At 52.9% G+C, this 22,759-nt stretch overlaps 2 protein-coding genes across 2 annotated transcripts in view; one reads left to right on the top strand and one right to left on the bottom strand.

The window, feature by feature from the left end:
* The first annotated feature begins 2,226 nt into the window (after nt 1-2,226).
* CLDN5 (claudin 5) lies at nt 2,227-3,647 on the top strand. Its single transcript, XM_056120613.1, has one exon. The coding sequence runs from the start codon at nt 2,324-2,326 to the stop codon at nt 2,981-2,983; it is 660 nt and encodes a 219-aa protein (XP_055976588.1). The 5' UTR covers nt 2,227-2,323; the 3' UTR covers nt 2,984-3,647.
* A 2,166-nt stretch (nt 3,648-5,813) lies between these two features.
* Nucleotides 5,814-22,759, bottom strand: part of CDC45 (cell division cycle 45) — a 32,468-nt gene continuing 15,522 nt past the window's right edge. The window contains exons 10-19 of the mRNA XM_056120814.1: nt 22,257-22,376; nt 21,467-21,598; nt 21,173-21,271; nt 20,222-20,383; nt 14,685-14,823; nt 14,525-14,608; nt 13,335-13,453; nt 9,101-9,177; nt 7,135-7,201; nt 5,814-5,903 (exon numbers count right to left, since the gene is read on the bottom strand). Coding sequence (XP_055976789.1) covers nt 7,137-7,201; nt 9,101-9,177; nt 13,335-13,453; nt 14,525-14,608; nt 14,685-14,823; nt 20,222-20,383; nt 21,173-21,271; nt 21,467-21,598; nt 22,257-22,376 — 997 coding nt within the window. The 3' untranslated portion in view covers nt 5,814-5,903; nt 7,135-7,136. The remainder of the gene's footprint in view (nt 5,904-7,134; nt 7,202-9,100; nt 9,178-13,334; nt 13,454-14,524; nt 14,609-14,684; nt 14,824-20,221; nt 20,384-21,172; nt 21,272-21,466; nt 21,599-22,256; nt 22,377-22,759) is intronic.

The following is a 22,759-nucleotide window of genomic DNA, read 5'->3' as shown; positions in this document are numbered from 1 at the left end:
ATGGGGTTAGGACAGAGGGGTGTTCGGAAGGAAATGACCTCAGCCACATAACTGAGAAAATGAGTAAGCCCCACTCAAAGGACACCATAGGCAGAGACCACGAGTGCGAGACAGCCTGTCTGAGCATCTAGAGTCACTTCCCAAAATGGGTGATACCTATGGGGTAGTCAGAAAGGATAACGGAGCAGTAGTGACTTTGGGTGCAATTAGGAGGGATACTTTCTGTGTGTTCACTTAAAGAAGGCTGATTTTCTTCTTTAAATTCCTGCATGATTCTTTTTCTGTAAATAGGGTGACAGACCCAGAAAGTTCGGGAGTCTTTGGGTTCGTCAGGGGTGGGGGTGAAGCATGTGTTGCAGGTCAGGCCGGGCAGGTGCAGGTGAGGAGACGCACCTCAGTCAGCACGGTGTCCTCGGGCATCACTAGCCAGGAGGGTGTTAGGCAGAGTCTAATCAGGGAGGGGTTCAGCGGGTGTGTGGATGTGGGGAGCAGCTATCCTGAGGAACAGACAAAGGAGAAGATCGGAGCCCAGACCACTGGGGTGGCTTGGGCAGGCACAGCAGCATGGAGGCTGGGTTAGAACCCTGGGTAGAAGCCTGAATCGGACATGGGGTGAGTCAGGGTAGGTTGGGTGGAGCAGATGGGGGCGGTCTGCAGGGTGGAGGAGTAGCTGAGGTCTGCTGCAGGATGAAGAGGCAGCGGGGGCAGGACATGGTTGGTGGGGGCTGTGATCCCCAGAGTCCCCGCCCAGCAGGGAGGTGATGTATAGGGTGAGAAAGAGGACAAACTCCACCCACTCTGCAAAGGATGGCAGCCATGGGTGCCTCTCCCTCTCCATGTGGTGAGGGTTCAGAACTCAGCCCCAGATGCCAGGGAGTGGAGGAGGAGTCACCCCCTCCCGGCCCACCCCTTCCCCCACGGTCTGGGCTGGAACAAGACCCTGTTGCCCAGACCAGCCTTTCAGGACAGCCCAGACTCACTGCTCCCGGTTGAAGGGAGTGGGGGAAGGGCGGCCAGAGAGGGACTGGTGCCCCCATCTGAGCCTCAGAGGGGCCCAGGGTCCATCCCAGTGGGCCTTTTCAGAAACAGGCTGAGCCATTGTACAGAAGAATGCCCGGAAATCCGCGCCCCCCTTCTCCAGCGAGGATGGGGCTCTTCCTCCGGGCCAGGAAACTCCAAGTTGGCTTCCGGAGGGTGGCTGGGGTGGGGGGCCTGGGGTGTCAAGGGTATCACTGCCAGTAGTAGAGACCTGAGAATTGTCCTCCTGTCCCCTCATGCCTCTCCTGTCAGCTCCGGCTTTCTGGCTGCTCTGGGACTGCATAAGTGCAGGGTACAGGGAGACACTTGAAGCTTCCTGCAGCGGTGTCCCCCGGGAGCCGGGTCTCCCATCTCAGGAAGAGGAGCTGCGTTGGCAGAAGGTGGGAAATCTGGGGAGCCCTGAGGCTGCAGGAGCTCAGAGGGGTCGCAAAGAAGGCAATGGAGAGGCCCCCGCGTAGCCAGTTCGGGTCGTAGGCCCCTCGGAGAGAATGTGAATCCATTGGGCAGTGACACTGGGCAGAACTTTGAACGAAGTGGGAGCCCCGGGCCTCACCGGCACCAACCTGCCTGGTCATTCACGGGAGAATCACCGTGGTACGGAGTCAGAGGAGAAGGGGACAGGGTGCGTCTCATCCCAGGGCAAACTCATAGAGGTAAAGACCGTGCTACGCCGGGCTGAGGCGAGGCGCCCCCTTCCCTGGCCTCTGTGCAGGTAGTGACGGGGAAGAGATGCAACAGACCGTGGACAGGGACCAGTGAAGACCAGGAGCTTGGGAGCAGGGGCCATCAGGCTTCTCGGGGGTGTGTCGGAGGGGGCTTAGATGCAGGCCCAGGGGTTTAAAGTGGCGAGGAAGGGCGCCCCAGGTCTGTCCCGAAGGCCCTCGGCCGCGCCTAGATCCCGAGCTCGGGTCAGGGGATTGTGGACAGCCTCCAAGCCCGAGAGGTCCTGGGGCCCTCCGCTACCCCCACGCGCTGTTGTTTTCCCCACCGGCTGCCCGAGGCGCTGTGATTGGCGGAGGAGCCGGTGGTCTGCACCGGGATTGGCTGCAGGCGCCGGGGGCGTGTCCCGGGAACAGAGCCCGCCCCGAGCCTTCAAATACGAAGCCCACCCCGCGGAGCCCGCAGACCGGCAGAAGCTCGGGGCGAGTGGACCGCGGGTGGTGAGCGGGGACGCGGGCGCGGAAGCACTAGGAACCCCCGCGGGACGCGGAGCGGCTCGGCAGAGGCACCGCGGCGTTCGCCGGGAGGCCCCGGGGGCCGTCGGACGCGCGCCTCGCCTCCAGCCATGGGGTCGGCGGCGTTGGAGATCCTCGGCTTGGTGCTGTGCCTGGTGGGCTGGGTGGGCTTGATCCTGGCGTGTGGACTGCCCATGTGGCAGGTGACCGCGTTCTTGGACCACAACATCGTGACGGCGCAGACCGCCTGGAAAGGGCTGTGGATGTCGTGCGTGGTGCAGAGCACCGGGCAGATGCAGTGCAAGGTGTACGACTCGGTGCTGGCGCTGAGCCCCGAGGTGCAGGCGGCGCGCGCGCTCACCGTGGGCGCCGTGCTGCTGGCGCTCGTCGCGCTCTTCGTGAGCCTGGCGGGCGCGCAGTGCACCAACTGCGTGTCGCCGGGCCCCAGCAAGGCGCGCTTGGCCCTCACGGGCGGCGTGCTCTACGCGGTCTGCGGGCTGCTGGCGCTCGTGCCGCTTTGCTGGTTCGCCAACATCGTGGTCCGCGAGTTCTACGACCCGACCATCCCCGTGTCGCAGAAGTACGAGCTGGGAGCTGCTCTGTACATCGGCTGGGCGGCGTCGGCGCTGCTCATGTGCGGCGGCGGCATCATGTGCTGCGGCGCCTGGGTCTGCACCGGCCGGCCTGACCTCGGCTTCCCGGTGAAGTACTCAGCGCCGCCTCGACGGCCCGCAGCCAGCGCCGACTACGACAAGAAGAACTACGTCTGAGGGCGCCGGGAACGGCGGGAGTCCTCGCGCCGGCCGCGCGCCTGCGAACCGGAGGACTGGCTGGGGGAACCTTTCATGGACCCAGGTCTCCGCTGGAGCGCGCCGCCCTGCGCACGGGCTCGGCGGAAGGCTCAGCTGTGCCTGGACGCTGCTCCTAGCCGGGACTGACCAGCCCCCTGCTCGCGGCCCATTCTTTCAAAATGTCACCCACGGGATCCTGGGCCGCCCCCTGTCCGGAGCAAGTGACACACACTTGGCAGGACCTGCTTGGTTTCTCTGTGCCAACTGCTGGCTCCGAAGAGGAGGGTGGGGCACAGGTCCAGTGGCCCCGTAGGATGGAAGATGCCGCTTCTCAGCCTAACCCTAGGGAAAGTGGATGATCAAGTACATCCCAGCAGCTTCTGCTGCTTCTAGAAGGACAGGAGCTGAGGGTCGGGCTCTCTGGGCTTTGGGATACATTTGCAGCCGATGCTGACCCTCATCATCAGCAGGACCTGAGTCCGAGAGAACCGACACTTGGCTTGAACCTCTCGGCCTCACCCTAGCAAGCTCCCAGGCCAGGCTTATGAACACCAGATCCTGGGAGTGGGGCTGGGGCACTGTGCTCCGGCACAGCTTGCGGGGGAGGGAGAGGATTTGCTTAGTAAATGGCTTGAACACCTTCTCCACTGTGTCCTGTTCTCTGTCTGGCTCCCCTCAGGCATGGACCTGCTGCCAGAGCGGGCCCTTGGGTCCAGATCTCTTGGCCTTGGCTCATGTCCTCTCTGTCCCCCACTCACCTTGCAACTGCGTGAACAACACAACCCAGACTCTTTGTGGCCCAGGAAGGTGAGATCTAAAGTCAGGAGTTGCTGCTGAGTCCCAGGGCTGGGGTGGGAGCGGGGATCGTGCCAATAGAGGAATGCAGGTTGGAATTGGCCCCCACCAATCAGAAAGGGTAGGGGCTGGGGCTCAGACTGCAGGAAGTGCTGAGTGGGCACCAAGCTGCTGGCTTTGCCTGGAAGAGGCTGGGCCCCATGTGCTACCCATCAGGGTTACCCATCTCTGGGTGATGCCAACTGGCCACAGTTCTCTGGTAAAGAACCCACCAGGCTCTTTCTGCCTCTGATAAAGGTGAGTAGGGACAGGGGTGAATCCAGGATGTGTACCTGGCTTCAGCAGAGCTGACTGCAAACTGACCAGCGCATTGCCATGGGGATGGTTGCCCTAAGGGTGTCTGGGCTTGGCTTCAGCCCATCTTGGTTCCTCACTAATCTAAGTACAGAACTGTGTGGGGCCTGTGCCCACTCTGCTAGCCTAGCAGCCAGCCCAGACTTGTGCTGACCCTCAGCTCCTGTGCCATCTGTGCTGAGAGGACCCTCTGGGACTTTCCTCCTGGTGGGAACCCTGGGAGCCAGGGCTGGCCCTTGCCAGGTGCCTGAAGTGGACTCAAAGGAGGCAGAACAGGGCTATACAATAACTCCTGGCCCTATTAACAATTTTGAGTTAGTGTGTCTTTACCTCTGCCAAAGGCTGGGCCAAGAGAGCAGTGGAAGGGTGCGGGGGCTGCAGGGAGGAACCTTAAGCCCAGCCAGTGGGAAGACTTGGCATCTGCCCCTGACCCTGGTCTCAGGAGTTCTGCCCAGAGATGTCTGGGCTGTGTCCAGCAGCAAGGAGTTTCCTAGGCCTGGCCAGGCTCCGACCACTGTAGGAAAGGGGGAAGAACCTGAAGAAATGGGCTTAGAGGGGTTCAGAGAAGCCACTGTGAAGCTACCCTGAATTCTGGGTAGATGGCTGGAAGTTGCAGAAAATGCAGCAAAAAGGGGCTCTTAGGGACTCCCAGTAATCTGGCTGAAGTTTCTAGACACTGGGACAAGCCCCATAACACAAGGGTCCCCAGAACCTCCCATGGTACACCCCTAGGTCTGTGCAACAGGGATTGAGAACCCCTGAGAATATGAGAGTATCTGAGGCACACTGGAGAGGTCCATCCCAGCATCTGGAGCCAGCCAGTGCCTGGTGCCGGGTGTTTGGGCATATAGCCCCATGCATCAGCCTGGGTTCAAAGGACAGCTGTGATGCATGCCAGGAGCGCAAGGCCAAGCTCCTGCTATGGGGTAGTGAAGGGATGGTGGTGGTAAAATTCTCATAGGACAGGGAGAGGAGCCAGCCTTCAACCCAGCCAACCCCAACGCTTTCAACCCTTCCCAAAGGCTGAAGTAGAAGGATCAGAGAAACTGGTGGTAGGAAATGTACACTGGTGAAGGGACATGTGTTGGAACACTCTATGACTGAAACCTAGTCATGAACAACTTTGGAACTGTGTATCTCGTGGTGATTCAATTAATATATATATATATATATTTATTTAAAGTGAAGATCTGGGGCTGGAGCAACAGTATAGAGAGGGTACGGTGCTTGCCTTGCACATGGCCGGCCTCGGTTCAATCCTTGGCACCAAATATGGTCCCCTGAGCACTGCCAGGGGAGTGCAGAACCAGGAGAATGCGCACCACTGGGTTGGCCCCAAGAAGGATGGATTTGAGATGTGGTCCATAGGGGGATGCAGTGGGGCAGCTGATGCTGGCAGGTCCCTGGGGCATTGCTGGCAGTGGCAGAACAGGTGGGGACCCCCTGTCCATTTCTGGGGAGCCTAGAGCGCAAGATGGCAAGATTTGGTCCCTGGAACAAGTTAGGTGTCCTGTTCCTTTGCTGTTTTCCAGCTGGGCCTCAGGATCTCTGAACCCACAGAGGGCTTAAGGCACAGTCAAGAGCTACACCAGGTATGGAGTCAAGGTAGAGGTGTGAATCCTAAAATCAGCATTTTATTTCATTTAAAAACCCACTGTCCCTGAACCTAAACCTCTGTCCATAACTTACAATCTACAAAAATGCCGGTTAATATAAATAAGGAGGAGGTAAATTCTGAAGACATCGTATGCTGGAAAAGAGCAAAAAGAAAAGAAAAAAATGAGTTTCAAACAATTCTGAACATTCCCCAAACCAAACAAGTTGCTTGGCCTTCCCTCTGATCTGCTGGGCCGCTGCCTCTGAGTCATGAAGTCTCCATCCTTCAGGAGGGAGAACTGGGCATCCATGGGTGGGAGGCTCCCCAGGACCACTGAGCTACTTACTGTTGTCATGAACACCCTTACCAAGTCCAGACTATCGCCCACTTGAGAAACTGATGGTCATGGCCCTGCAATACCCCCTCACCTACAGGCCCTACCCAGTGGCTCTATGGGTTTTACATAGCTTCTCCCCGACCCACAGTTCAGAGCTTCTCACCCCTCCCAAATAGCCCACCCTGCAACATGGTGAGCCCCATGCACCCCAAGAGAGGAATTGTGGGTCCCTACGCCCCCTAGTTGCTTCTCATTCGAAACTGACAGGATGATAGGAATGGGTATCTGACTCCGGCAGATTTGAGCTCACCCTGGGCCAGCAACAAGGATCTTGGCTACTACAGCCTTGACAGGGCCCAGCAGTCCCCCAGAGGCTCCGGCCTGGGGCTCCAGGAGATGCAGGGCTGGGCACGGGCAGTCACTGGGCAGGGCTGAGGTGGGGCCTGGGTTATGAAATGGTCAGGAGAAACGGCATGTCCCTGGCCCATTTCCTGAGGCCCCTCGAAGAAGAGGTGGTGTCTGAGGGCACTGGGGGAGCCCTACCAGGGAAGGCCCACACAGAAGGAACATTTTACAAGCCTCAGCTGAGTGGCTGCCAACGATTTGGCTTTGTCAAAAGTCAAGCACACAAAAGCCCAGAGACGCCTCTGGGCTGTGGCAAGGCTGCAGGTGGCCCTCCAAGCGGCGGTACTCTTGTTCCTGGCGGTGCCAGGAGGCCTTTGTTCCATGCACTGAATGCACTGAGGCCAGTGTGGCCAGGAAAGGGTAAATGCCAGCTCTTTCTGAAGACTCCCAGGAGCTTAATGAAATTAATTTCCTCAAAAAAATGGCCCATTGTGGCACATCGGGCAGCCAAGGGCCAGGCATTCCTGGGAAAAACGTTTTGACCCTGAATCTCTTGAGGAGCCTTGTTCTGACTGAAAATCCAAGTAGAAGCCTGGCTTAAAGAGACGGAGGAAATCAGGGAAAATGTGACACTTGGCCAGGGTCTCCGGTCTCCCTTGAGCCCCACAGGAACTTGGCCAGGACCTGGCTCCCCCAACTCACCCTCAGGACAAGAGGGAAACTAGTGCATCCAGAAACTTGCTCCGATCCTCTGCTTTCAATTCAATTACTAAAGTAATGAAAGAAAAACATCTGTGAGGTGGGAGGCGTGGGATAGATGAGGGAGAGGTGAGAAAAACAAGTGAGGCTGAGCACTCCCTCCTCCCCACCGTTCAAGACTGAAATAAACCTCCAGCACATTCCAACCTCTACAAGGCTAATTGATGGCCCAGACTAGCTGGGACTAAAGTGACTTCTCTCTCTTTGTCCCTCTCGATTTAAACCTTAGAAACTGCCTGCTGTCCTGTTGCAGGCTGGAGCTGAGATCTGCAGGGAGGAACCTCTAGGCAGTCAAGGTGCCAGTGGCGAGAGCCGGTGCTGGGGACATGGCAGATGTGATGACGCAGAACAACACACATCTGGTCCCGCCCTGTATCACAGGGGGTCCAGGTGGATCTGAGTTTGGCAGAAGTCAGCGTCTCAGCTTTAGTGCCCCTTTCTGTAGCAGGGGATAGGATATGTGTCTAGGGGGCCTTTGAGGCTCAACCCAGCACCTGGGTCTTCATCAGACAGCCAAGCCAGCCTGATCCTGCAAGTCCTCAGTTCCTCCATCAGGGCACCCTCAAATCCTACCCCACTGTCCATTCACAGGGAGAAAAAGCAGCTCCTGGCCTCCAGTCCTTTCTGTGTTGAGAAAAAACATGTTGCAAGCCTGTTGGTGCTAGCCTGCTTCATAGCAGGCAGGAAGCTGGAGTCTGAAGGAACTGGGTTGAATGAAGCCAGCTTTAGGAAAGGGAGAGACTGAAGAGTATAGGGTGTCCGATATGCTCATCAGTAAGGAATTGGGGGGGGGGGGGGTGAGAATAGGCCCTTTATGAGAGATGGTTGTAAGAGGCCAAAAAGTGTCCCCCACCCAGTTCCAGTGTGGAAACTCTACACACAGTGACTGTATTTGGAGATGGGTCCTTTTTCAAGGTGAGACTGGGTTAAATGAAGCCCGAAGAGTGGGCCCTAACCCAATTCAGTTGCTTGTCCAAGAGAGGATTTGGATGCAGGACACCGTAGGATTGTGTGCATATGGAGAATGGCTGTGAGGATGCAGATGAGATGGCTGCCTGCAAGAAAAGGCTTCTGGAGAAACCATGCTCCAGACCAGGAGGAAGAAATCCAATTTAAAATTCTAGTCTGGTAGCCGGAGAGGAAAAACAGTGTGTAAGGCGTTTACCTAGGACATGACCAACTTGAGTTCGATCCCTGGTACCTCTTAAGATCCCCCGAACCCTATCAGGAGTGATCCCTGAGTGCAGAGCCACGAGTGAGCCCTGAGTACAGCCGGGTATGGCCCCCAAGCCCCAAAAATAATAAGATAAATTTTGTCATAAAGAATGAGAAACAAGTACGGCCTAATGTGAGTCCTGTTCCACATTGGCGTCTGGGAGGCTGTAGGTAGTGTGTGGGGTGCTGGTAGACTGTAGGTGTGGTTTCCCAAAGTCCCCAACCAGGCCAGTTCCTTCCATTCCATAGGCTCATGTGGCACAGTGAGGTCAGTATCGGAGCCATGACACAAGACCACACGGTGACCCTAAGTGGGTCTTTCAGGACAACACAAACAAGAGCCACTGGGTTGCACAGAAGTAGCCTCTGTAGTGGCAGAGATGGTACCCCGATTCACCCCTCAGCCCACTCTGCTACCTAAAGGAACAGCAAAGGACACTGCTGATGACATTGGACAGCTAACCAGTGAATTGATGTCATGGGCCAGGATGTCAGACCAGAGCAGGCCCACAGCAGTCTGGGATATACAAATTTCTTTTGAAAGAAGCCTGCCAGAGCCTGCCAGAGAGCTGCCCAAAAGCGCCAGCCTCACACGGTTCCAGGCAAAAACAGGGCTGCAGGCAGGGCAGCCTGGTGATGCCACCTTCTCTGGTTCTCAGGTCAAAGGTGCCTAATTAGTGCAGAGGACTCTTACCTGAGAGGTCAAAGTGGTTGTGTAGTGTCCGGGAATTGGTACCTTCTGCCGCCTTCTCAAACGCCCTGCCAAAGAAGCTGTAGACATACAAGAGGCAGTGGGTGACCCTTCTCATTATTATGGGGCAGAAACCAGAGTTGGCTATGGTTCTTGTTGGGCTGCATGCTGCCCCCACCCCACTCACTAGAAGGCATCATCTCCCACTCCTCCCCTCTGACTGCTCCAGCTGAGCCTTTCTGAGCTTGGGGCACTGATCCCCTATTCCTCAGGGCTTCATAGTCTTAGCCCCAGCTAGAGCATCCCACATGCCTGGCAACTGCACGGGGTGCCTCAGTCACCAGTGTGGCAGGACCAGCAGGGCTGGTTGTGCCATGTGCCTCCTTTGCAGAAGCTGTAAGGGCACAGGAATAGAGCTCAGTGGGTACTGCTAAGAGGGTCAAGGCTAGCAGGGACAGAGACGGGAGTCTGGCCCATCCCTGGGGGTACATGGTACCACAGGTGGGAGAAGCGGGGAGAGCACAGTGAGGAAGGGGTCTCAGAGGACAGGCATACACAAGGTTTGAGCCTCCGGGGAAACCCTCATAGAAGACTGCCCGGGGGGAGAGCTAGCTCTACCGGCATGGCCCTGGACAGTAACAAATGACCAGAACAAGGAGCAGGCTTCAGGAAGCCCAGCCTGATTAGGGATCCGGGGGTGGGCAAGCAGCTGGGCAACACAAAGCACTTGTCTTCAAAAAGACTCATGTGGGGAGCTCAGATAGAGAAGGGAGCACCAAATAAAGGGAGTTGGGAGGATCCTCCCAGGATGGGAAAAGCATGCTGAAAGTAGACTAGGGACCAAACATGATTGCCACTCAATGCCTCTTTTGCAAACCACAACACCCAAAAGGAGAGAGAGAACAAAAGGGAATGCCCTGCCACAGAGGCAGGGTGGAGTGGGGGGGGATGGGGGGGAGGGATATTGGGATTCGTGGTGGTGGGAAATGGGCACTGGTGGAGGCATGGGTATTTGGTCATTGTATAATTGAAACCCAAGCACAAAAATTTGTAAGTCTACAACTGTACCTCATGGTGTTTCATTAATAAAAATTAAAAAAAGAAAAAGACCCATGTGGGGGGCTGGAGCGATAACACAATGGGTAGGGCGTTTGCCTTGCATGTGGCTGACCCGGGTTCGATTCCCAGCACCCCATATGGTCCCCTGAGCACCGCCAGGAGTAATTCCTGAGTGCATGAGCCAGGAGTAGCCCCTGTGCATCACCCCCCCCCCCAAAAAAAAGACCCATGTGGCCAGGAGGATTGGTCCATAGTAGGAAGATGGCCACCAAGGGCGAGGGGGAAGGCAGGTAGGGAAGAGAAGAGACCACCATGACAATGGTAGTTGAAAATGACCACTCTGGACAAGAACTAAGAGTGAGGAAGAGTAGGAGGGGGAGGAGGAGGAGAAGAAAAGCAAAACTTGGAATACTGGTGATGGGAAATGTGCACTGGTGAAAGGATGGGTGATGGAATATGGTATGACTGAAACTCAATCATGAATAACTTTGTAACTATGTATTTCATGGTTATTCAATTCAAAATATTTTTTTTAATTAAAAAACATCCCTGTCTTTCTCAACTTGCTACCAAATGGCCTTTGCACAAGGTCACAGCTCACCACAGCTGTTAGGAATGTTCCAGACCCAGGACCCTTCCCCTAGGACAGAGGCTGTTAAGAACTAATTAAAAAAACCGGAAGTGCTCCTCTGCACCTGCCATGTCTGTGAGTACAGACCCCTGCTGCCCCCTGAGGTGTGGCCCATACGCCCCAGGGCAAAGCAACGGCTCTGATATTTTAAAGGAATAAACCGGGGCTGACCCCTAAAAAAAAAAATACCGAAGTAACTCTCAGTCCCTGATCCTGTGCTATCCAAGTGTAGGTCCTGGGGTGTCCTATAGCTGGGGATATCCACCATTACCATCTCTGACCAGCTCTCGGGAATTTCTGGGGAGTAAATGGCCTGGGCACTGCCTGTCTGGAGGCAGACACCCAAGGACAGAAAGGCAGCCCCACAGGCCTCCTGTCCCTGTGCCTAGCCGATCATAGAAGGCGCAGCAGGGAGAAGAGGGGCCTGAAGGCTCAGCTGCTCTGGACAGAGTAGGAGGAGGGTGAGAACGAGGCCCACGCGCCCCACAGGGAAGAGCCTGAAAAACGTATTGGAGACAGTGAGAGAAGCTTCCTCAAAGAGCAAGGCCCCAGGGGGCAGTATCACAAAAAGTTGGAAATAGTCCAATCAGGCAAATGTGGGGTGAAGAGTCACGTCCACTTGCAGATAGCCCAGCGTGAGCATTCCTCAAAAACCATACCCAGAGAGGGGCTGTGATGCTCAGATGGAAACACAAGTCATGACGTCAGCAGCACCAAGTCCAAATGTGTTTCCTAGACTTTGAAGAGAGGAAGGGGTGGTCCAGCATTTGGTCTGCACGCAGGCAACCCCTGAGTGCCCAGCTGGGAGTATCCCCTGAGCACCACTGTGTCTAGCTCCAGAACCAATAAAAGAAAGTAAAAAGGAAAGACTAAGGGGAAAGGAAGTCAGCATTGATGAGGTCGAGTGGCTGCTGCAGTTCTGGATCCTGTGGGGTGGGTACAGCTCTGCTGCATGCTGCCCGGATCATGGGGGGTTGGGGAGGGTGGGTACAGTCACCTCTGCTGCAGGCTGGAGGGCCAAGGGTCCAGCAGGATGCTGTGCTCAGATGGTGTCCCACACACTTCAGCAGCTTTCTTGTATTTGAGCTCTTATAGATGTTTTATGGCTGCGGTGCTTGGGGGCCACACCCAGTGATGTTGGGGGGCTATGCCAGGCAAGGAATGAATCCCAGGGCCTTACATATGCAATTCTCCACTTGAACCACACCCCAACCCTTAAACTTTTAAATGCATCTGGCACACCCCTCAATTCAGGATTCAGGGAACAGAGAACTTGACTCCTACTGGCATAGGAGACGGTACCTACTAGTTAAAGTGCAGACTTGAAGTGAAGTGTGGATAAGCTGGTGAAGGCTCATTTGAGAAAGGCTCATTTGTCTTTTGGGCCACACCTGAAACTGCTCAGGGTTTATTCCTGGCTCTGCACTCAGGGATGCCTTCTGGTAGGCTGGAGATTGAATCCAGATCGGGTGCAAGCCTTAGTTGCTGTATTATCACTCTGTCCCCTCGAGAAGTTTTTGAGGACAATGCACATACAGTTGGTTTCGAGGAACCTGGCAGATGAAGCCTAGCTCCTGGCTGACCCTGAGACCCTCAGGTTTTCTACGCTCCTTGAGAACCTCAATTACTTGGGGCCAGAGGACCTCGTTAGAAAGTCCACAGCTCAATTTTGCTTTCAGGCTCTGACAAGCTGCTAGCAGGAAGAGTGAGAGGTGCTGCACAGGGAAGAGATGGGTGGTCCCTAGACAGTCCACTCAAGGTTTGCTGCCTCCTGCACCTCTGCAGGCTGGACCATCTGATTGCACCTGCCTGTCCTTGCTCAGTGCATGGGCTGGCTTACACTCGGGATGGCCTTTGCTGATTCTATCACTCACTTAGAAAAGCAAACTAAGTGGGGCCAGAAAGATGGGACAATAGGTAAGGCTGCCTTGCATTCAGTCGACCCAGGTTCAATCCCTGGCACCCCATATGAGCCCCTGAGCCCTGCCAGGAGTGATCCCTGAGTGCAGAACCAGGAGTAAGACCTGGGCATCATGGTATGTCCTGTAGAACAGACTTTACTCCTGGAGCAGAAGCAGATAATACAGTGTGTATTATCGCTTGCCTTGTGCTCGGCCAACCCAGGTTTGATCCCCAGCATCAAAGAAGATCCTCTGAGCCCTGCCAGGAGTGATTCCTGAGCACAGAACTAGGAGTAAGCCCTAGGTACTACTGAATATGACCCCAAAACAGGGCAGATGAGAACCAAACCGTGGATATGGAAATGGCGGAAATTATTTCTAGGTTGGATCCCAGCACTTGGTTGTCAGATCTGGTGGCCCCACTTAAAAGCATATAAAGCACTGCAAGCTCAAAGCATTCAAAAGTGCGATCTGAGGGACACATTCAAAACGCTGGGCTGGAAGCCTCACTGCATGTGGGAAAATGGGGTGAGCGGGAAAGGCTCTCCAGGTGTCACCTTGAGGCAAACAGACCCCACTGGGCAGGGCGCACAGGCAAGAAACACCTCCAGGTTCTCAGGGCCCAGGCCAAGTAAGACCGGCTTACTTCTTCCTGTCCGAGGTGTCAGTCTCCGGGGGGATGCCCACCACTGTCACTGTGCCCTGCTCCATGCTCAGCGGGGCAGCCATCACCAGGGGCAGCAGCTTGCAGCGCCGGTTCTTCGTCTGTGAAGGCAAAGTGGACCCTCAATCATGGCCCTGCAGGGGGCAGGCATATACTTCAGTGCCCAGGAGCCCTCACAGTGCCAGCTCCCATTCCAAGCCTCCAGGAGGCCCTTTCCCCAGGCTCACGGCCCGTAGTCCCGGCAGTTTGTCCCCAGTCTCCCTGTTTGCACTGGCTTTGGGTTCCCTCCCTTGTCTTCCGTAGGTCCTAAAGCAGTTGTCACCTTCTCTGGTGCCCTCCCCACCACCCCTTCTGTCACCCCACTTCATTTTCTAAAGGGCCTGCTACCACCCAAGGCTGCACGTATTAATTCATTATCTCCTGCCACCCACCCCCATAGGAACATTCTCTCAACAAGGAAAGCAAGTGTTCCCTTCACAGCTGTACCCCTAGCACCTGCACCCTATTGTGCTGGCAGCTGAGTTTCCCAGTTTGTACAGGACCAAGGTGCACCCCTGAATGTGAAGATCACTCCCCCTGGAGAATCAGTCTGGCAGGTGTGATCACTTAGTAAATACCTTCTACGGGAATGAGTCCTGGGAGGGGGAATTTGCAGACCCATTTTACAGATGAGGAAGCTGATGCTTGAGGCCAAATAGTGGACCCCCGTCACATGACTGGTAAAGGAGGAGCTGAGAGTTACACCCAGCCATCAGAACACCAGAGCGAATGTTCTGACAGCAGTTCGTCTTTGGTCATGACCAGACTGTCTACACCTCTGCTCAGATAATCATTTCACCATCCGTTTAGCAGTTTGAGATGATCTCAAATTCTGGTTAAACAAACAAAAGCTGGGGGTAGCAGCTGGGCCATAACCCGGTTGTGCTCAGGGGCTACTCGTGGCAGGTTAGCCCTTCCTACTTGTCAATGAGTGAGGAAATCAGAGTCTGTGGGACCCAGAAAGTTCTTAGGGATTTGCTAAGGAAAACACAGCTTGGAAAAAGTAAGGGATTGGCCCAGACCCCAGACCACACAGCTGGGTGTCGAATGGCCCCAGAAACCCAAGGCCAGCTTCTGAAGCTCATCTCGTCAGACTTCCGGCAGAAACGGGAGGGGGCACTCCAGCTCCTCACCGAACACACAAAGGACTTGAGAAGCTGTCTGCTGAGTAGGCTCAAGGAGGCTGGTTTGGAGAACAGCATGACGTCTGGAGTGCCCTGTGGGGAGAGAGCCTGGTCAGCAGGGCCGCAGAAAGCAGAGGCCCTGTGCCCGTGCAGGGGGAAGAAGCCTGACCTCCATGAGGGAGCAGTAGAGGAAGGGCCCCTGGGAGATGACCAGGTTGGTGCAGAGGCAGCTGGCGATGGTCTGCTGCGTGGCTTGCAGCTGCTTCTTGGCGAGTTCCAGGCCGCGGTACAGCTTGTCCAGGTTACTCCTATAATGTGGCAGACACACAGTTCCGGCAGAACTATTGAATGCTGCATTTCTGAGCAGCTGGGAGGTAGGTGGAAGAGGGGTCTTTCCCACTGGAGTTCCCCTTCCAAGAAAGGAAGGAAGAAAAAAGTAGATAAACCCACCAGGATGGACCTGATGGGGTGGGAGTTTCAGTACTGGGGCCAGAAGATAAGCCACTGAGAACTGAAAAAAGGGGAATTGGCCAGCAGGACCGTGGAAGAAGCCTGCAGGCTTGGGTGGGAATTTTATCACCTGACTGATGGACTGTTCCCGGACATGCCCGCCTCCCCAGTCCCCTCTCCCCCTCTCCACAAGGGATTCTTGCTGAATACACTATAAGGAACCCTTTAGGGCCAGAGAGATAGTACAGTGGTTAAAGCATATGTTTTGCATGCAGCCAACCTGAATTCAGTCCCTGGCATCCCATTTTATATGGTCCCTGAGCCCTGCCAGGAGTGATCTCTGAGCACAGAGCCAGAAGTGAGCCTTTAGCACTGCTTAATATGACCCAAACACCAAATACAGGGACTGGAGAGATAGTTCAGTGCGTATGGTGGTTGCCTTGCATACGACCCACTCGGGTGTGATCCCCAGTATTCCATTTGGTCCCCTGAGTCTGCCAGGAGTGATTCCTAAGTACAGAGCCGGAATAACCCCTGGACACTGCCAGGTGTGGCCCCCAAACAAAGAAACAAAAAAAAAAATCCAAATACACAAATCAAAATAAATAAATAAATAAATAAAGGAACTCTTTGTGGAGAAATGAGGTGCTCAAGTAAAGAATCTGCACCTAGCAGGGAAAAGCCCAAAAGTGTCACATGGGCTCCTGTATGCCAAGATCAAGCTGTGCCCACAGAGACGGGCTTGTCAGCTTTCCAAAGCTCCCTCTTGACTATAAAGGACCATCAAACATTTGGGGAACTTCTGAGGTCTGAACAAAATGAGACTAGGAAAAACCAATAATTTGGAGAACCAAAAGAAAACAGAACTCTTAATTAGTACCTTTGGAGAGATTTGGGCAACTAATACTTCATAAATGAAGAACAGGATGCTAAGAAAAAAACAATCAGAAACTAGGAAGTGTTTATGGAGAGTAAGATGATTATAAAACTGAAAAATTCACTCAAAGGTAAGAGGATAAGGTCAAGAAAAGCTTCCTTAACAGTGACAATACGACAAACAAGGAAAATGTCAGGCAAAAATAAGAGCTGGGGCACTGTGCCAGGAAGCCTGAGAGGAAGAATAAAAAACCACGGATGCGTTTGTGTTGGGGGTGGGGTGGGGATGGGGGCAATAGAGAAAGAGCAGGAAGCGTTTCCCAGCTGTGACATGGCGCCTTGACTAAAAGGGCACCTGGACACTTGACACAATACCTAAAACAAAATCTACCCTAGACACCCAAGTGTGAGCTTCACATGCTCAGAGAAAAGGCATGCTGGGTAGTGGTAGGATGCATTTATGAAGAACCAAATGGGGATCAGGAGCCAAAAGGATGTGGCTCTGTGGCAGAGTCCATGGTTTGCACATGAGGCCCTGGGTTTGATCCCTTGGTACTGCACAGCTCCCCCAACTACCACCAGCAGTGACTAAGTACTACGCTGGGGGTTGCCCCCTGAGTACCATGGTGTAAGATCCCCAAGTCAAAAAGACAATAACAAAAAGTCCAAAGTAAGACCAAGGGGTCAGGAATGTGGCTTAATGGCAGCGCTCAAGCCTAAGTGTGTTCAGTCTCTGACACTGCCAAAACAGAACCCAAGTGGCCATGAGTTCTCATTAGCACCACTGGCTTTGAAAAGACAGGTGGATAATGTAATCATGTTCAAGAGGAAATTAGAGGGCTGGGCATGGAGCGCAGTGGTAGAGCACTTGCCTTGCATCTATGAGGACCTAAGTTCAATCCTCAGCACCACCAAAAAAAAAAAAAAAAGAGGAAATTACATGATTCTAAGGAGACAGCTTAAGGGTCAGGGACCAAGTTCAATTCGCACACTACATGGTTCCTTGAGTACCTTCAGGGTGGCCTGGGTGACCTGGCAGGCCCTTGGCACCACTCAGCCTAAGCAATGCCGCACATATCACATGCTGGCCTCTGCAAAGAACCTTTGGGCCTGGATGGCTGCATATCACGGGGAGTGAGCCCTCAGATACCCCACTCTCCGAAAGAAGAAATTACCATCTACCTTGAATACTATAGAGTTAAACCTACAACCAGATAAGGAGAGAAAACAGATAATGTCAGAGATGCGAGAACCTGGAATAGCTACCTCAGATGCAGCCTTCTTGACAAGTGACTTGATAATTGTGCTGGAGCAAAACAAGTTAAAAACAACAACGGGCTGGAGTGATAGCACAGTGGGTAGGGCATTTGCCTTGCACATGGCCGACCCGGGTTCGATTCCCAGGATCCCACATGGTCCCCCGAGCACCGCCAGGAGTGATTCCTGAGTGCAGAGCCAGGAGAAATCCCTGAGCATCGCTGGGTGTGACCCAAAAAGCAAAAAATTAAAAAATTAAAAAACAACAACAACAACAAAACAAAGTCAGGGAATGAATAAAACTGCTGGCTCTAAACCAGAGTGCAGTCAAGGGCTCTGCAAGGGATAGGAGGCAGCAGGCCTGGAGAATAGAGGGCACAAGCCAGAGTCAGGAAACAGCCTTGGCTCTCATGGACAGAAGGGGCTGAAGGAACTACTGGTGGACAGAGCTGGGAAAAACCTGAACGGGATAAAAGAAGCAATGAAGAGTTCCAGGAAAAACATAGAGCGGTGTCAGAAAGCGAAATTATCACTGCCCATTAATAACTCAAGTATTTTTTGTGTGGAAGGAGGTATCACTGTTTGATTTTTTTTTGTCTGTTTTTCTGTTTTTTATTTTTGGGCCAGACTCAGTAATGCTCAGGCATTACTCCTGGCTCTGCACACAGAGATCAGTCCTGGCAGTGCTCAGGGGATTATTTGGGATGCCAGACATCAAACCTGGGTTGGCCGCATGCAAGGCAAATGCCCTACCTGCTGTACTATTCCTCTGGCTCCTTGATTTTCATCCTTCAGAGTTAACCGAGAGCCAAAGATGAGAGGACTTACATTCTACCCTGTAACCAAACGAAAGCACAGATTTCAGCATGTAGGAGCTGGCAGGGAGGAGAAAAGCAGGGATGCTCACCACCTCTTCTCACAAAGTAGGAAGACTAGACACACTGGTGATAGGACACAGTGTATTTTACAAAGGAGCTGAAAATAGCTTCCTTGCCATTGAGAGAGAGGGGAAGAAACACAAAAGTGGGGAAACAATCTTTTGTCATAGCAGGAAGTCACTAGACAATGTCGAAAGCGATCCATCAATTCAGGGATGAGGGGTCAGCAGTTGGTAGTATAGTTTTTGTATTTCCCCAGATTTCTAGATAAAAATAGAGTAACTAGATTACAAATCCAAGAATGAGGGATCCATGTTTAAATACAATGAGACTGAGATGAGGAAACACTATAGACCCTATGACATAAACAGGCGGGACCACCAAGGACACATGACTGTGTGTTGCTGGCATCAGTGTAGGAGGAAGGAGAGAAACAAGACCTAAAGGTGACAACAAACCCCAGGCAGTTGGGGAACAGAGGTTAAAAGGAATTTTGACCCCTGAATCTAAGATCAGGCCAGTGTAAGGGTTAAGTTAGAGTACCAGGAACCATGATAAAGACCAGGATGCTGGAGACATCTGACCCCTAGGAGTCTCATGACAGCGCAGAGCTTTCTAGAGTGAACCCCTCACTGAGGGGAAACTGCTGAAAAGAGAATCAACCATGAGCCAATAGGGACAAAATAGAAAAGAGAAGAGAAGGGACTGATGAAAACACGCTGGAGAGAATGGAGATTCTAGTCAGGGCAATTAGCCCAGAAAATAAAATAAACAGGCATCTATATTGGAAAAGAAGAAGTAACTCCATTTTCATTTGTAGATAATGGTCTCATACATAGAAAAATCCTAAGAAATCAACTGAAAACTATTAGAATATTTAATTAAATGTTAAATCTAATAAAAGTTCATCGTTAAAGAAGTTTAACAATGCTGCAGGAAACCAAGCCAGCATATAAAACCCAGCTATGTTTCTATGCAGCAATAATGAGCAAAACAAATATGAAGTTAAGGGGCAATAAAAAATTCACATGGAAACAATAAAAAATTCACATGGAAATTCTAGGAACGAAGAATGACCAAAAGTTGTTAGAGTAGAGCCAGAGTGATAGTACAGCAGGTAGGGTGTTTGCCTTGCACATGGCTGACCCAGGTTTGGTCCTCCATATGCCATATGGTCCTCCAAGTACTACCAGGAGTAATTCCTGATTGCAGAGCCAGGAATAACCCCTGAGCATCACGTAGTGTGGCCCCCAAACAAAAAACAAATGAAACAAAACAAAAAGCTAGAGTAATAGTCATCAACAGTGTTTTAGAGTTTAGGAATCTAGCTGGGTCCCAGAAGAATAGCTCAGTGGCCTAAAAAACCTGGCTTGCAAGTGTAAGTTCCAACCCTGGTATTTCCACATGTGCCAGGCATGAACCTGTCAGGCGCGCTCACCCTTACCTCGAAAAAAGTGTGCTAGAGTTGAGAACCAGAAACCCTCAGAATTCAGTTCCACAGATTTTAACACTGCATAAGAACAACAGAAGTGAGAGTTCTATGAAGTCAGAAAGCCATGTGAATCATGCTTCCTCCTACAAGTCAGGGAAGCCAACCACACACACACACACACACACACACACACACACACACACACACACACACAGAAGCAGCAGCAGCAGCAGCAGCAGCAAAGGAGTTCTGAGGTCAAATCCCCTGATACTACTAATTATTTACTTATTTATTTTTTGTTTTTAGTTACCCAGCAGTGCTCAGGGCTTATCCTGGCTCTGTGTTCAGGAACTACTCCTGACAATACTGAGGGGACCATATGGGATGCTGGGTATGCATGTAAGGCAAGAGCCCTCTCCAGTCTCACTATTTAAAAAGAGGTAATATAAGACCTCAGAGGAAGCAAGATAAGAAAGGAATAGAAATAAAAAGAAAATTAGTTGCAAAATAAAGATGAAATTATATGACACGAGTCAATAAATATAGCAAATAATACCTTAGGAGGTTTAGGAGATTGAAAAAAGTTAGGGAAGGAAATTTCAAAAGCTGAAAATAAAAAATAGATAAAAAAGGTCAAGAGACACTGACACATATTGCAGATGAGCAGCAGATGTTCTACGTGCCAGGTCTGGCTCGCTTACACTATAATTTCAACACCCACTCAAATGACTTCTGCAGGATGTAGGGGTCCACAGACCTGCTTGCTGTGCTGTATCAGGCTGAGGGGAGAGAAGCCATGGCCATGCACACTACCTGGAGAGTGAGTCCAGGGCCTGGATGAAGTTATCTGTCCCTGAGTCGTCCTTCTCGGGGCTTTCCATCAGCGACATGGTAGCAAAGACCACATCGCTGGCCAGGAATTTATGCTTGAACCCAAAATGAATGCTGAAAGTCTGCACGCGCATGTCTTTCATCCTGCAATGGGGTTGGGGAGGGAAGAGGGTGATGGAGCCGTCATCCTGTGTGCACGTGGGAAAGTGCTTGAGGTATGGGTGAGCTCAGCTGTGCTGCTGTCCCATCCCGGCCCCCACTAATGCTCACAACCTGGTCATTCTTGTTAGAGGAAGAAAGCAGTCAGGAGGAGCAGACAAACCAGCCCTGCTGCCCACACCCATCCAAAGCTGCTCAGCTGCAGGGCAGAGACATATTGGGGTTCTAGGCAGGGATGGATGGTCCTTTCCTGTACCACAGAAAGCAACAGGATCCTAGCTGGGACCCGCAGTAGAGTCGGGGCAGTTAGTCCTGGGTTCTGCCAGGACGCCAGAGAACTCATGTGAGCAGGGCTGGAAACAGGACCTGGTGTATTCTCCCTCACAAGCCTGATTCCCTGGTCCACTGAGGCACAACCTGGGCTGGCCTGGATTTACGACTTCCTCGAATCTTCTTAGTCCAAAAGGAATTCAAATTTCATGAGCAGGCAGACTCCAGTTAGGCTCAATGGTACATTCTTGATTACTGCCTTGTCTTTAGAATGTGGTTCAAATGGCAGCCTTGGAGTTTAAAGAAGGTTGATCCAGGGCCAGAGAGAGAGTACAGTGGGGTAGGGTGCTTGTCTTCCATGCAGCTAATCGGGGGTTCGATTCCCAGCAATGCATCCAGTCCTCTGAGCCTTGCCAGGAATGATCCCTGAGCACAGAGCTAAGGAAGCCACAAAAATACAAAAAACAAACAAAAAAATCTTGATCCAGAAATACATACGCTTACCCAAATTTATTTGCAGATTCTTCAATCATCTCCCGCAAATTCTCCTTCAAAGAGATGTCCATGGACTGAAACTTCTGTTTCACCTGTTTCAGGGGGAGACTGAAAGACGGCAAACACTGGTGATACGACTGATGAACAGGACACAAAGCTGGGAAGGGTCAGAATGTGTGCAAGCCAGGGACAAGTTGGACGGAGTCTACAGGCAACACTCTGGGATCTTAGAGGGAGCAACAGGGCAGACACAGGCAGTGCTGGACGGTAGGGATTTCATTCCAGATCCCAGTGGTCACTCACCCCATGTCTGCCAGGAACTCCTGGAGCCGCTTCTGCCCATGTACAGACCAGAGCTTGAATCTGGAAGCCGTGTAACACGTGTTGCACAGGCTGTCGTGTAGGGACCAGTGCTGGTAGAGTGCCAAGCGGAGGCTGGGCTGTGGTCAAGGGGGCTGCAGAGCAGTGTGTGGCCCCAACCATGTCTCAGGCCCTTCCATAGGCTTGTCTAGGGCTTCTGTTCTGTACTAGCTGTCTCTGCCCAGCTGCTCTCCTCCCACTGGGAGAAATCAGGCCATGGCCCAGATGTGGCCTCCCAAAACCGTCCATCCTGAGCATGCTGGTCCAATGCCCTGAGTTGCTCCATCACCCCCAATGTTCTCATAGACAACCCTGTGCTCTGGGATCATTAGCTAGTGGCTCATTTTCTTCCCAATTGAGACAGTCTGTGGTTTCTGCTAAACTGAGGCCTGTGCGCCCCTTGGGCCAGTGCTCAAATGAGCTCTAAATAGAGACGGGCTATTTCTTTGTTTGGAGGCAAAGCTGTACAGAAGAGCCAGAGCAGAGGCTATGCCCTGACACCTGGAGCTTTGCCAGCCAGAGAGCATGCCAGGGTCCCCCTTCCTGAAGCTTCTCACCCATTTGCTGCCCATCCTGAGGACACAGCAGCCACAACCACACAACCAGACTCCCAGCTCTGCAGCGAGAGAGCAGGACGCATGGGCTGGGGCCAGAAGGTGCGATGGCTGAGCAGAGCAGAGCATCTGAGGACAGGGGTGCTGCCTGGGCCCCACAACATAAGCCCAAAGGATACTCGTACTCGAAGGAGATGCGTGTGCAGTCCACAGACAGGGCATGCTCCTCATCCTCATTGCGGTGGTTGTGCCGGGAAACGTGGCGCTGCAGGATGCCAACATCGGTCACATACTTCATTCTGGAAAGGAAAAGGGACTGATAAGTCCCCTCCTCAAGGGTTCCGACAGACTCCAGGGCAGGCAGGCTACCACACAGGCTGTCCAGAGCTGTGGATCCTGTGTTGCCTCTACTAAGAACCCTGTGGTGGCAGGAGTGGCTGGGGGGACACACAGAGCTAGAAGGGAGGGGCTCTAGTCTCACCTGCAGCTCCTCACATGGTGCTCTGGGCCAGATACCCTGCCTGTACTTATTTCAGGCCCCTAAAAGCAGGCCACTTAGAAAACCAAGGCCTTGGGGCTGGAGAGATAGCATAGTGGGTAGGGCGTTTGCCTTGTAGGCGGCCGACCTGGGTTCGGTTCCCAGCATCCCATATGGTCCCCTGAGCATTGCCAGGAGTAACTT

This window comes from Sorex fumeus, unplaced genomic scaffold (assembly GCF_029834395.1).
Source record: "Sorex fumeus unplaced genomic scaffold, SorFum_2.1 ptg000043l, whole genome shotgun sequence".
NCBI classification, from domain to species: domain Eukaryota; kingdom Metazoa; phylum Chordata; class Mammalia; order Eulipotyphla; family Soricidae; genus Sorex; species Sorex fumeus.
This window is presented reverse-complemented; position numbering and strand designations above follow the sequence as displayed.

What these genes read in the sequence shown, in the direction of transcription:
- CLDN5 (XM_056120613.1), top strand. Translation starts at nt 2,324, where the DNA reads ATGGGGTCGGCGGCGTTGGAGATCCTCGGCTTGGTGCTGTGCCTGGTG.